Source organism: Panthera onca, chromosome C2 (genome assembly GCF_046562875.1).
Source record: "Panthera onca isolate mPanOnc1 chromosome C2, mPanOnc1 haplotype 2, whole genome shotgun sequence".
In the NCBI taxonomy this organism is placed as follows: domain Eukaryota; kingdom Metazoa; phylum Chordata; class Mammalia; order Carnivora; family Felidae; genus Panthera; species Panthera onca.
In genome coordinates, this window is record NC_138347.1 from 81,497,150 (window position 1) to 81,512,076 (window position 14,927).

At 41.5% G+C, this 14,927-nt stretch overlaps 1 protein-coding gene and 1 non-coding gene across 3 annotated transcripts in view; both read left to right on the top strand.

Annotated features, from left to right (window-relative positions):
- Nucleotides 1-14,927, top strand: part of ETV5 (ETS variant transcription factor 5) — a 60,985-nt gene that overhangs the window by 13,927 nt on the left and 32,131 nt on the right. For both annotated transcript variants that reach the window (XM_060639457.2, XM_078453148.1), the window contains exon 6: nucleotides 13,908-14,037. In XM_060639457.2, coding sequence (XP_060495440.1) covers nucleotides 13,908-14,037 — 130 coding nt within the window. The remainder of the gene's footprint in view (nucleotides 1-13,907; nucleotides 14,038-14,927) is intronic.
- Nucleotides 7,683-7,785, top strand: LOC132684407 (U6 spliceosomal RNA). Its single transcript, XR_009612630.1, has one exon. It is a non-coding gene; the product is annotated as a U6 spliceosomal RNA (small nuclear RNA).

Genomic DNA, 14,927 nt, shown 5'->3' on the forward strand with positions numbered 1-14,927 from the left:
CCCAGGAAAGGAATTAATAAGAACAATGTTCAAATTTTCCTTTCGGGGCAAGGAGGCCAGTCAGCTACCTTTTTATCCTACTACTCTCTGTCTGTGTTTTGTTTTTTGTTTTTTAATTTGAGAAAGAGAGAGCTTGAGTGGAAGAGAGGGACTGAGGGAGGGAGGAAGAGAATCTTAAGCAGGCTCTACACTCAGCACGGAGCCCCAATGCAGGGCTCGCTCCCACGACTCTGGGATCATGACCCGAGCTGAAATCAAGAGTTAGATGCCCAACCGACTGAGCCACCCAGGTGCTCCTTCCTGCTGGTCTCTTAAGCTTGAAAGTAACCAAATGCCCCAGGTGGAAGCCAGTTCTCCAGGCTGTGGGTCTAAAAAAGCCCCACCCCGTGGTAGTTGTAACGGGGTGGTGCATTTAAAGCCAGAAGAACCGCTTATTTTTATCCTGACTCTCCTCTGAGTCAGCTCTGTACACTCGCATAAGCCTTTTACTTGACTGTCAGATGCTTTGGTTTCTCCACGGCCCACAAATTTGGGGATGTGACACATTTATGCAATTAGATATATTCGTTCTGTGAAAGAGCCTCATATCTGTTAATACACAAGCCCTCCTTCAAAGTTGGGCCAGTTCTTTTCGAATCTCCTTGTCGTCTAATTTCTAACTCTTCTATTCAAGGCCTCTGGGTTTCCATTTTCAAATTCTAAAGTAACAATTCTAAATTGTTAGGATAAATGTGTCCTTTGAAGAGAAGGAACTACCCAGATCCAGGCTGTTACAAAAATAATACTGTGGTATGGAGAATGTGACCCTGAAGTAAACCTGCAACTAATTCATCTGTGTCAAAACAACAACAACAACTCTGCTACCGTTGGCATTAAATTATCTTCCTTCTTTGATAGCAGGTTTTCTGTTTGGAAATGACTATTCGGAAGATTTGCAATTTTGTGCTGAGGACAAGAGGGAGCTGTTCCGTGATAGACACTTGTTCTTACCCACAGTTTCCCATCTGTGAATCAGGACGTTCCTGATTCAGTACCTACCTCCAAAGTGGGTTCCTCCTCCTAACACCACTACTTCTTTTAAGGAGGATTCATATACGGAATCGATTTCCTTGTGTTTCAGCCAGATTTAGAATAGAAACCTTTAAAAATCACCTGTGTCGTTATGGTTATACTGACAGAGGTAAAGAAAGGACAAGATCAGTATCCCAAATTCCGTTTAGCAACTGGTCCTCCTAGATGACCAAAGAAAGACATGACAAGCCAACTTTTTACCCTGGCAAACTCTCCTCAGGACCACAGGTCAGCCGTGAGGACTCTTGCTCCTAAGGCCTATAACAGGCCATTATCGACCTGAGCTCTTCCCGGGGCCCACTCAGCCTTTGCCGGTGGAGAGTAGCTTCCAGCCCCTTGCAAGAGAAGACAGAAATAGCTCTGAGGATCACTTCTGCTCTTCTGAGCGGAAGCTGTCCCCCTCGCTGTCTCTCCTATAGAACTTGGGTGTCATCCTTGACTTGGATCACATTTTCTCCTCTCTGGAGGGGGAGTAAAGAGGCAGGGGAAGCCTTGAGCCCCGCCTGGAGGCTAGGGTGCCTCCCGCCCCCATATTCTGAGTGGTCGGCCTGAGAGGTAATACAGTTGTACATTACACAGTGACCTCCCAAACTGACTTTCATGGGCGAAATTTAGTTTTTCATCTTATGGCAAGTAGTATTTCGGTTGGTGATTTGATTCTGAGATACCATGTGCTAGTTCTGCCAGCCAGCTGCTGCCATTGCTGGAAGAGACCGTGGAAGAAGGGAGAGGGGAGGGAGGCCATTTATTTGCGGGATGTTGTAATTGTTGAGCTGAGCCTAGCAGAGGCAAACCTCCAAACCACCCCCTTCCCCTCCCTATTATATGAAGTCACTAGATGATATAAACATTATAGTTCAAATAATATGATCCCAACAGTAGAAAACACCCCAGTAAAGCCCTTTCCTGTGAAGCATAATCCCTGTCAAGTCAATCCCCCTTCCTACAGAGAAAGTTAAAACCTCTTGTAAGTGTAAAACCACCGTGGTTTTTTTTCTCTTCTTCTTTTTTTTCTTTTGTCTTTTCCTGCTTTTACCCTAGCCAGAAGGGCTTTGTGTGAGGGTCTAACAGAAGCTACAGGCTGGGGGGCCCCTTGAGCTGGAACTGCAGATGTGCTTCAGCATCCTTGGAACTAGATTTCTCTGTAGTTGAATCTGTCTCGTATCATACGTTCCACATTCCAGGGAGTAGTGAGGGCATAAAATGCCATAACGCCGGCCCTATACAAAACAAAATTTAGAAACCCTTCGCTTTCCAGAGCCAGTGTGAGCACTGCAGCATCCTGTCACTGATCCGATGCCAATCCTGTGTACAGCCAGCCTTTCCCCAGAGAAAGCAATGTTCTGCAAGCTCCACGTGTATCCATGGCACGGCCTAGACCCATGTTGCCGTCAGCTCCAGTCCCTAGAGATTTAGGGATATCCAAGGTAAACAGAAAATGGAAGAGGAGCTTACACAGCCTGGCTTCGTGGTTTTAACTGCCTCGTGGTATCAATTCTGTTGTCTGATTTGAAACCCAGGTGGAAGAAGTTCTATCAATAACTCTAATTCCTGTACCCTGGGAGGAATTCTACTGCCTTTGCAGGTGGCCACTTAGAGATATTTCAGATACCACTCTCCACTAAAGCTATTTATACATTTTCAAAGTTGGGCCAGTTCTTTTCTAAGCTCCTTTCCTCCCTTTAATTTCTAACTCTTGTATGCAAGGCCTCTGGGTTTCCATTTTCAGAATTCTGAAGTAATCTTTTGATGTCCCCGCTAACCCTGTTTTTCTGCCACCCCATTTGTGAATTGGGAGTGAGTTCTCCAGAGACCAAATCTCCACCCTGTCTTTCAAGTAAGTACCTATCATCTTTAATAAGAGCTCACCAATGGGATTCCTAAGCTTGCATCCCCAAAAAGTTTCCAGGTCTTGAATTTCCAAATATTTGATATAACTTCATCCACTCTTATGGGCAAAGAAAGGTATCTTCTTCCCTCACCCTTTTCCTTGAGCAAGACCTGGCTCCAGGGTTTTTTTTTGTTTGTTTGTTTGGGGTTTTGTTTTGTCGTCATTTTTGGGTTTTGTTGTTGTTGTTGTTGTTGTTGTTGTTGTTGTTATTTCACTCTAGTGTTCCCCAGCCATGTTCATGCAGGGTCATAAGACTTGAATCTCACTCTTAGGTTAGCCCTTTTCAAATAGCAGTGTAACCCTAACCCTACTTTTTGGATCTGCCTTTTCCATAATTCATGTCATGATAGTAAGGTCAAAGTCTTTTTTTTTTTCCTTCGGCTTATTGTGTTACCCCAAGTTTTTAGCTCTAAATCATGAAAAAATAGAGTGGGTTTTTTGTTTGTTTGTTGTCCACACACCCAATTCCTGAAGCCTCTCTTTTGCTGACTGTACGTTTTCCCCACTGCATAGAAGAAATCTGATTCCTGAAGCCAGATGTTCCAGGAACTAGCTTTATCAGATCCTAATTTGGCTCTTGAGTTATTTATCGTACAGAAGATAATATTGGTCATATAAGAAGGGCTTCTATAATTGCTAATTGATGAATTCTGCTACCTCATGGTTGGTTCTATACCTTGGGGCCCAGAAATAGACCACCAGGGTGATGATACTCAGTCCTTTGGTCCCCAACAAGCAACTTGACAAGTAGGAAAATATAACCTGGAGTAATCAACAGCGTAACCACCACCATGATTAATCACCAATCTAAAACCCTGAATACTGCCACTGTGCTAATCCTGAAGAGAACTTTCCCTGTACCTACTGATACCACATTCAATCCCAGAGAGGCAGCCTTGCTTTCTCGATGTGGGATTTTGCTGAGGACAAATGCAGCCATTCTTACAGTTTGGGACTGCAGAATGAGTCTGTCCTGAAATCTTAGTCCGTGCATGTGTATGCTGACCTAGATGCTGGCTGTACCAGATGTTTGTCATATTTCCCATGAGTTATATAGAGAGCTTTGATTCCACAGCAGAGTCCTACTGCCATCCTTGATTCCCAAAACGTAAATGCACAGGGGATTCTCTAAGCCAACATACTTTTAAAATACAACTTGGGTCTTTAGTCCACATACCTTTCTGATCTAGCCTGGTAGGCTAAGTTAGACCAGTTGGAGCCTCCAGAAACTCTTGTGCTTTTTTTCTCTAAGGCTCAGAGCACCAAAGGCCAAGGCTGCCCATTTCAAGCCTCTTCTCCTGGCCCTGCCCACCCTTTATGGACAGAAGGAGCCAAATTAGCTGCTTAGAAGGGAAGAGAATGAAGGAACCTCAAGGAAGAGAACTTTAATTCTTTTTCATTCTCCCAACCTTCACAGATTGGTGATGACGACATTGTGTCCTTTTGAGGACTCTAGGGATAAAATCTAAGGAGTTGTCCACCTGTTCTGGTAATGTTCTAAACCTGTTGTGCATATGTATTTACATGTGTTTACAAGGAGTAAGAATGCTTTGTGGTCTTGAGTTGGGCATATGTTTTAGTTCCCATTATGTATGTATTAATGTGTATGTGGAATTACTGATAGATTTCATTTTTGTTAATATTTTGTACCTGTGTAATTACTGTCTTTTTACGCAGGCAATGGTAGAGGTGGCCATGGACCATAGTCATGATGATAGCAGTGGCACTTTTCATTTTACCCTCTCTTGGGTGTTCTCTTCTCCTGAGTAGACCAAGGCCAAAAAAAGTATTTGAGAACTACTGGCTTAGATGTTAGAATGTAACCAACATTTGTCTTTGTGTAATTTTAGATTCCCTGGGCTGCATCACCCAAACATGGTCAGGGATAAACAGGATAGTATCCTTCCAATTTGGTAATGGGCCCAGGGTAGCTTTCTTCGTGTGTGAATGCATGGTTTTGAAGTTCTTAGCACATCTACTTTTGACCTGTTAGTCAACCATAAGAAAGGCGTTTTTTTCCTCTGAGTATCTCAGAGGAGATGGGGTATAATATCTGTCTTATTGATTGATTTTTAAAACATATTCCTGTATTTGCTTCATTTCTCTGTGTATAGATTTTTTTTTCTTTCTGAACCATTCAGAAGCAAGTTGTAGACATAATATTTCACCCCCAAATACTTTAGTGTACATCTTCAAAGATTAAGGATATTCTACATAACCTAAGAAAATTAACTTTTATTCAATAATATTCAGAATTCCCCAGTTGTCCCTTAAATGTCTTTTCTAGCTGATACTATCATTGACTTTGTTCTCGGATTCAAGTAAGAATCATCTATTGTATTTACTGTTATGTCTTTTTTATCTTCTTTACAACAATCTATCCCTTTTTCCCCCATAACATTGACCTTTTTTTGAAGGGCCCTAGACAGTTGTTTTTTAGCTGTTGACTTTTGGGGGTGCATTTAAAGGGTATGTAGAAATGCAAACATATAGAAATGCTGGCCTGAGGCACAGAAATGTCCTATAGGGTGCTGATTCTCTCACTCTTACATCCATGTTATTGTGTTGACTTTAAAATACTGGTAAAAGAACAGAGCAAGTCAGCTGGAGATATTTGGGTCAGAGATAGTTTGTGCGTGTTTGAGGAGAGGGCTTTTGAGGGAATCATTGAAATTTTTTAGCACAGCTTACTAAATAGTTGACTTTACTATTTATGGATGATTTTTCACTATATTCAGTTTTTAAATTTATGCTTACCAAGGTTAGCTGTGTTAGATATTAAAGAAAACAGCACATTCTCCCATACCTCCTCCAATTCTGCTTTTGGATCTTGTGCCCCCTAACTGCATTTGATAACATTTCAAATTTTTATTTTTGGAAACTGTTGCTGGGCAAAATTAACGTTAACTATTACAATGGGTTTGAGTATGTTTCTTATTTGGTTTGGAAATCCAAAAGGCATCTCCTTTTCCAGATGCTCTTTTGAAGTGCCAGAACTTATCCACTTACTTTATCTGCCTTAAACCTTCTCGGTTCCCAGAACAGGGTATTATCTCCTGTCCTTGTCATTCACCAGGACTGCGATAGCAATTACAAAGAATATTGAGACATTAGGAATATATTTTATTCTTGAAATGAATTTTTAATCTACTCAGCCCTAAAATAAAGACCTCTTTCTGACCTCTTCTGGTAATATGGTAGGATATAAAAACTAAGCCTAATTGTATCTAATCTTTTTTTCTTAGAACTAGCTATTTGCTCTTTGTCTCAAAATTTGTCCAGAAAAGGCGAGAGCTAAGGAAAGGCAGCGGTATATTGGAAAGTAGGCCTGTTGGCTTTGTTGTGCTGTTCAAACCACAGGTCCCAAGGGACACTACATCTGGTGACTTAAAGCCCTCCAGTCTTTGCCAGTAGGGTACTCTGACGAGTAGAGGGTAAATGAGAAGAGAAGAGATCACACTTGCTCTTTCTGGGTGGCTTCTTTGGTTCTATTTGACCAGTGTCCTTTTCATACTCACACGTCTTTCTGCTTGATGGTCCTTCCCTCTGCCTTCTTTCCTCATGCTCCACTCACTGCCGTAACCGAAGAACAGTATGGGCAGACGTCTTGGGCTCTCTCCACCCCCCGCCCCCATTCTTGAACTAAACAGTACATATTTCCTTTCTGTGGAGGGAAGTGAAGTGGGATGGTAGTGGTCTAAGTGAGGAACAGTGACCTAAAGCCAGCGGCAAAGAGAGTAGTAAGCTTAAGAATAGACCTTCACTTTAGGATTACGACTCTGGAATCTCGAGAAGTCTCTGACCACGACTATATTCCACATCACGTTTGTTCAGAAGGGCTCTGAGAGGCTCGAGAGACATAGGCTAGCCACCCCAGACACAGCCTCGTGGACATGCCATTTGGAGGCAGGTGTTGGTATTCTGGTCAACTTCCGTCATGAGACACAACTTTCCATGTGAAGTAAGAAGATCGTGGCTGTCGAGTGTGACCAAATAAGGTCCTCCCCCAAGGGCAGACCTGCACAGCTGATTTGGGAAAGATTAGTCTGCCCCAGATGAAGGTATTGAAACTGAAGAAGGGAGGAGGAAAACCCCAAAGCAAAACCTGAATGACGATTACCAGGGGAAGGTGGGCAAAGCCTGTGTGTGAAGCAGGAGAAACAACTAGTCTTCGCCCCACCCCACCCAGACTGCAGTGTAACTGATTGGCAATTTCTTTAACACTCAGCAACTACCTAAATGTTACATGTATTCACAACAAAGTCAGTGGCAAATTGAAACTTGGATGATTATGAAACACTAGAGGAAAGGCTTATTAGACGAGGTGGGTTTTGTCTTTCTTAAAAAAAGAAATTCATTTTGAATCAAACTGTCGTTCATCATAACATTCAACAAAAGTGTTTTCCTTTGTTTTGATCGTATGTGCTGTAATAGTGAAGTTCACTGCCAGCACTGGCATGGGGTAGCTCCCTTGGACAGAGTCCACAAGCCTGTACTTGTGGGCAGGAAACAGATTTTGTCAGCAGAGGGAATTATTATTTCTCTTGAATGGGCCAGTTTGTCTATTTTTTTCTATTTTAAAACAATTGGGCTATTTCTTTGGAAGACTGCTTCTCTACCCTCACAGAATAAAGATTTTTTAAAATTTGAGAAATCTTCATAAGTATTAACTCAATGATGCTGTTTAACAGGGCTGCTCTCTTTAAAAACGAGGAATTTGGTCTCACTTCAACACACATACTAAACTTGGAACGATACAGAGAAGATCAGCACAGCCCCTGTGCAAGGATGACACACAAACTCATGAAGCGTTCCATATTTTTCCTAAAATAACACTGTATGTGAACAATCCTGGTATTAAAATTCTAATACTTAATTAAAAAAAAGAAACTGACTTGAAATAATGTAGAGCAATCATAAGAGTACAGTTTGACAAGCTGTACAAGCATTTGGATCAGGACCCAGAAAGCTTCTCAGAATATAAGACCCCTTGTGGCCCCTGAACAGGCACTACCCTCAGGGTAACCTCGATCCTGATTTTAAACACCGTATATTGGTTCCATCTCCTTTTGAATGGTGCCTAAATCTTTTGTGTCTGGCTCTAACTCAACATATTTGTGAGATTCCATGTTGTCCATGTAGTTGTAATTTCTTTATTCTCATTTCTGGGTGGTGCTGAGGTTTAGTTTGGGGTTACATTGAGCCTATAGATAAATTTGGGAAGAATTGATATCTCTATAATATTATGCTTTCCAACCCATGAACATGATATAGTCCTCCATTTATTGAGAATTCTGTGATTTTCTTGGGTTTTGTAGTTTTCAGCTGAGGCATCCTACATGTCTTTTATTAGATGTGTTCCAGGTATTTGATGTTATTTGTTGCTATTATAAATTTACTTTTTAGATTTCATAGGTCTACAGAAATAGTTCTTTTTCATATTAGCCTTGTTGCCAATCATCTTCATAAATTAGCCTATTGATTCTTCTATTTTGTGGATACTTTTATATTTTCTACATACCCAATTAGGCCATCTGTGAATAATGACAGTTATATTTTTCCTTTCTAATCCTTTTGCCTTTTATTTATTTTTCTTGACTTATTGCATTGGCTAGGATCAGGCCAGATTTTTTTTTTTTTTTTTTAATTTTTAATGTTTGTTTATGTTTGACAGAGAGAGAGAAAGAATGGGGGAGGGGAAGAGAGAGAGGGAGACACAGAAACCAAAGCAAGCTCCATCCAGGCTCTGAGCTCTCAGCACAGAGCCCGATGTGGGGCAGGAACTCATGAACTCCAAGATCATGACCTGAGCTGAAGTCAGATGCTTAATCGACTGAGCCACTCAGGTGCCCCAGGATCAGGCCTGATTTTTGATCACTGTGTCAGATAGAAAAATCTCCCAAGGAGTTTTCTAATAAGTTAAGTTGATTGATCTGTGAACTATAATATCTAAATTTAAAATGGTGTTATGCTGGTCTACAAAGCAATACATTGTACTTTATGGTGCATATCCACAGATGTGGGCTTAAATCTAATCAGATAGCTGTCCTTGTCTTTCCTACCCCTGACAAGCAGAGGTATAAATCGCATATTTATATGGGATATATAAATATTCCATATATATTTGTGCATGGATCCTTAACAGAGTTCTTGTACTCCAGTAGGAGTACAGATAGTTCAAAGTGTTCTTGCCTCACACGTGGCATTGAGAGGGCATTGTCTAGAGTCAGTTTCAGGAGGGACAAGACATTTGGGGAGAGAAATGGTATCCATGGTAGCAATGTGTTATCTGGCCAGTCAGTGACTGACTGTGGAAGATACCAGGTCTCCAAAGTTCCTGCAGTTGTCTAAATAAGCAGAAGATATTGGCCAACTGGAATATAGAAGGGAGAATGAGATCTTTTAGGTAGAGTGGGAGGCAAGGACTGATAATAAGTAAAGGCTACTGGAGTCCGGAAATGTTGGTTGCCAGTAGGAGTGGGGGAGGGATTCTGGGCATTTTAGTGGCCTAGGGAGAGGGAAGGTGTGAGTCGAGTGGATGCAGGTGTATCAGCTGTATTCTCCAGCTGAAGAATGCAGAGTAAACATGAGGATACAGACCCTGAGAGTTGGCAGAAAGTATTCTTCCACTCTCTTCTCTGGTGTTGTCTTTCTTCTCCATCTCTTTCCCTATTCCTTTTAAGTCCTTTTTGATTTAGTCTTTTTCTCTCAGATTCCCTCTAGGAGGCAATGTGATAGAACACTAAGCAGTGTTTAGGTAGGAATCCTGACCACTTACAGCTACGAGACTGTGACAGATTACTTACCCTTTTGAGTCTGGGTTTTCTCATCTATAAAGAGGGGACACTGGAAGTAACTTTCTCACTGGGTTGGGAAGATCGAATAAAATAATGTATGTAGGAGCAGTTCAGTGCAAAGTAAATCCTAAGGAGTCTATGTGGCTGCCTCTGTCTTGATCTGTCTACCTTGTTCTTTTCCAGAGGTTCGTTCTTATTCATTTTTTCCTTTGTTCTAGAATACTTTCTCTCAACCAGGTGTAATGTATTTTTGTTTTTGTTGAAAAAAGGTTTATGTACTCTATTTTTAATGTACAAAGTGGAGGAGTGAAATGTCTCCCATTTCTGTCAGTGCAGTAGATTACTGAAATGACAGAAGCTCTTGCTTCCTCTCTTCTCTAATAGCAGAAGCTCCAAGACCTTGAACAATTACTGTAATTCCTTTGGGTCTCAGTGTCCTTATAAATGTAGGGGCCTGAATGAAGTGAACTGTGAGGCCCTGTGAGGTCTAACTATACACACATCTATGAGATGATGCTAAAAGTCAGATTACTCACAAAATTGTACATGCCATGAAGAAAGGGCCATGTTTGCTGGGCATACCGTCCTGTCCTCAGCATCTCCAGGATGCTTGACCCATAGAATATGCTCAGTGAATGGATGAATGGATGAATGGATGAATGAATGAATAATGAAATATTTACAACAATGAATGGTTCCATACTCACCAGGAATATTTGTCAGGGCACCATTGGCTTTATGGGCCCATCTTCTATAACTCTGAGCTTAAACTCGGGGTTTTTAATTGTAGAAAATGTTTATCAATTTACATACTCAACTTTTTTGGCGTTTCTTTTCCAATTTCCTCAGGAGTTCATGATCTTTTTAAATTCCAGTTCATTACCATGCTTTGTAGTCCTGGGTCTCTGTCATCGTTTAGTAAGTTGCCTGTGCGAAGTTAAATACTCTATTTTTGAAAGCACAGTATATTAATACACAACATCATTGCACCATCTGTAAGGTGCTGTGCCATTTTATTTCTCAAGGCAGCATCACATATCTCATTTTACAAAGGAGGGAACAGACTGAAAGCAAGGAGCATTGCTTGGGCTTCTAAGTTCCTGCTTTAAATACACCACTATCTCTGACTAATGCATGCCATAATTAGGTTCCTTCACACATCCCCTGGTCCCTGTAGAGAGCTGAGCCTTCTTCCTTACCACTCCAACGGCCCCTAATGATTTTCTTGTCAGGGATCTGAGAAACTTTAAATCTCACTCTGGCCGTGTTCCACATTCTTTTCTCTCTTTCAAATGGTTCATTCCTGGGGAAAAAATATTTATGACTAACACTGCTTTGCCTTGTAGGGGAAATGGAGTCCCAGCCTTCAAGGTTAAGAATTCATTGGAAACATAATCCATTCAGTCACTCAATGTCTTAGTCCATTCAGGCCGCTGTAATGAAACACCACGGACAGGGTAACATCAACAACATAAATTTATTTCTCAAGTTCTGGAGGCAGGAAGTTTGAGATCAGGGTGCCAGCATGGTGGGGTGAAGGCTCTCTTCTCGTTTTGTCCTCACATGGCTCTACCCTCATGACCAAATCATCTCCCCAAAGCTCTCTTCCTAATACCACCACATTGGGGATTAGGATTTCAACATAGGAACTTGGGGCGGGGCGGGGGGGGGGGGAGGGGGGAACACAAACATTCAGACCAGAGCACTCATCAAGTATTTCTTGAACTCCGCCTTTGTGTAGAGAACATAAGATTTCAGGTAGAAGACAATTTGAGGGTAGTAAAAAGTATCATATATTTTGCAGGCAAAATGATATGATACACACTGGATTTGAAGAAATCAAGACATTAGACCTAGCTGGCAGTTTAGATTCTCTTTTAAAATGGGTATATATGGTTTCTGAAGCCATTATAAAATTTTTCTTTCTGGACAACTCTGGTTTATCCTCTGGTGTTAGTCTTGTCAGCAGAACTGGTAACTTTTTAAATAACATTGTGAAAATGTCAAGACATTTCCAAAAGCTTAAATAGGAAAATTGAGTGATACCATAATTGCTTACTTTCTAAACGTAGGTAAAATAGTGATTATAAATGATTTTCTTTAGATAAAGAAAAGTAGACTTTTCAAGGACATGTAACTTTTGTTTACACTGGGGTATCAACACCTTTCTTTATTACTTTTCCAAAACTTTATGAGAGGAAAGGTGACAAATGACAAAGGGACAGTGCTGAGAACCACCGGAATACGCACTGCATTAGAGAAGTGCTTTGTTGTTTTTTTTAACATAGTCTTTTCTCTTTTTTTTAATGTTTATTTATTTTGAGAGAGAGAGTGTGCAGGTGGGAGGGCCAATGAGAAAGCGAGAGAGAGAATCCCAAGCAGGCTCCGTGCTGTCAGTGTGGAGCTTAACACAGGGCTCAAACTCATGAACCAGATCATAACCTAAGCTGAAATCAAGAGACACTTAACCGACTGAGCCACCCAGGCGCCCGGAAGAAGTGCTTTCTATGTCAAGTTGTCTGACTCTCCCTTTTCATTTACTAACAACATTCTGCCAACAATAAGCTTAGTCATTTTCTGTCTAAAATGTCCAAAAACATTTGATAACAATTGAGGGGTAGCTGCCATGATGTCACCATCAAAAAGTCATGAGACTCTTACGACTTCTAAATATAATCTTACGGTTCCGAGCTTATTTCATGTATTTAGGAAAAGCAGTTGGCATTATGTAGGAAAGGAAAGATAAAAACCTATCCTTTCCAGTCAGTCATTGGCAGGACTTTGCTTTATAAATTTATCATCTGTGATAGTCATCTGTCTCATTTGCTTACTTCTGAGACCCAAATTTGGGGTTGGAGAAGGCACCTGAGAAATCAGTTGGCCAGAAGAATGTTCAGTCTTAGCAGAAGAAAACAGATGATCACTACGCTCATTCTGCCTAATATAATCACTAAGAATTAACCAAACACCTGAAAGTATATTAGGAGTAAGCACTGAGTCATACAGAAATTTAAGTGGGTCACCAGGGCACTGACTGTGGTTAGCTATCTAATGAGACCTTTGATACACTGGAGAGTAGCCGGCACAAAACTTAACTCCTCCCCCACCCTTCAAGATAGCTGGACAGAGAACAGCAATTCTAACTCCTCGGTAGAAGAAGGCATCCCCCATGGTGTAGCGTCTTTTAGAGTTTGTCCTTCTACCTTGGGTAAAATGCCCTCTGTAAAATGACTTCGCTCCTAGATAAGACAGAAAGGGAAAACCTGGTTTTATTTTGTTTCATTTTGCTACCATGTAAGTCATCTTGATTTTAAGAAATTTGTCCTCTCAGAATCACATATGGAACATGCCCTTGACTTCCAAACATTACGCAAGAGCTCTGTGTATTATTTCATCAGTTTTGGAAAAGTAATTGGCACTTATCTCAAAGGATTGGTTATGAAACCTGCCCTTCCTGGTTGGTCGGTAGGAAAGGCACAGAGCAGACATGAGCACAAAGCATGAAGGTTTCCAGGACTTGTCCTTATGCAGTTAGCCTTTCCTAGATCATGGTTTAGTCCATTGTTGTCTTCCTTTGCTTTTAAATTTTTTGAAATGCCCTTAAAGTTGAGTATTTCTTACTCAGAGCTGATATTTAAAGCTGCTCTAGGAAGGACTTTTAAAAAGTCATATATTTAATTTATATGCCTCTGAGTAAGAAATGTGTTTGCCAGGGTAGTCTCAAGCCTCTGATAAGCTAATGTGGAATGTCCACCGATGTATTTTTGGCTCTTTTGCCCTTTTTGGAAACAAAATTCTTCCTGTCTGCAACTCTTGGTATTCTCTCACACCTGCATTTTTCTTGACGAACCATCACCTGCACGAATTTTTAAGGATTTCAAAGCCTCTGGGAAGCAGACCTAACACCAAAGAAATTGGGGGGAAAGACATGGCTATTCAAAATGATGTTGAATTGTGACTTTACAGAACTTCTCATTGGTTTTAGATGGAAGGCTCTGTGTTTAAGTGTTTGGCTTTCTCTGGCATGAGACTTGACCTGACTCCCAAGAACAATCAGCTAGTTCCAGGGTTTGCAGAAGGAAGCATTGTGCTCCCTGTTAATCGGCTATCCTCTCTCCGTTCCCCCCTCGTCCCTCTTCTGATTGCAGTGGTGCTTCATGCCCCACCTCCAACCAAGATCAAACGGGAGCTGCACAGCCCCTCCTGTGAGCTGTCGTCCTGTAGCCATGAGCAGGCTCTCGGTGCTAACTATGGAGAAAAGTGCCTCTACAGCTATTGGTAAGTGGAGCCAGAGCGAGGCTGGCCAGAAAGGAGCCGTCGGGCCGACTGTTTCAAGTACTATTCAGCAGACACTCAGCGTAGCGTTCCTGGTCTTTCATGGCAACGTAATCCCCTAGTGTAGGCCAGTCCAAATGGGGCCTTTGTGCTGCACATAAAAAGCAAAACTGCTAAACTGGCTCCATGGGGGAACTGAGTTCATGGGGTACTGAGCCCTCCTAAGGGAAAGAACCTTGAATACTGGGATATTTGATCTGTGGCTTCTAGGGAGGGAATATATACTTCTTCATGTCTATCATATGTTAATGTGAACTTTAAGCACCAAAGAAGTAATCTTCAAATCAGAATATATGAAAAAGTCCCAAGGCTTGTGCCCTTTACTTAGGAATATCCAGGCCCCAGGAATGAGGCTTTAATTTTAAATCATTCTTTGCTCTAGAAGATAAACATAGATCTGCCTGAAAGGGGGAGAAGAGTCGTTAATTCAAGTGATGTTACAGCAGAAATTTATCTGCAACAGAGATTCTGACTAGTTCCTGGGAACCCTGGAATACTTGGGAGAGTGGGCCAGAAACCTCCCAGAGCATAAACTCTCCCCTCTCCCACCCATCCATCCCTACACACGCATACATGGAGAATTCTGTTAGAAGGGGGAAAAAGGAAACCGGAAACAGAGGCTAAAATTATCTTTGAGAAGAATCACTAGAAGTGTTAAACAAGTCCCTGTGACGCAGTGTGTTTGTCACTTTTCAGAGGTACAAATATTCCCTCGGGGCTGCCAGCAATTTAACTATGTTAATGCTGTCATTTCCTGGCAACATGGACTGCAACCTAGCCTAGCTGTTCTGCTGGATCTGGTGACCATGCTAATGGCTTCATTGCAGCTTAAC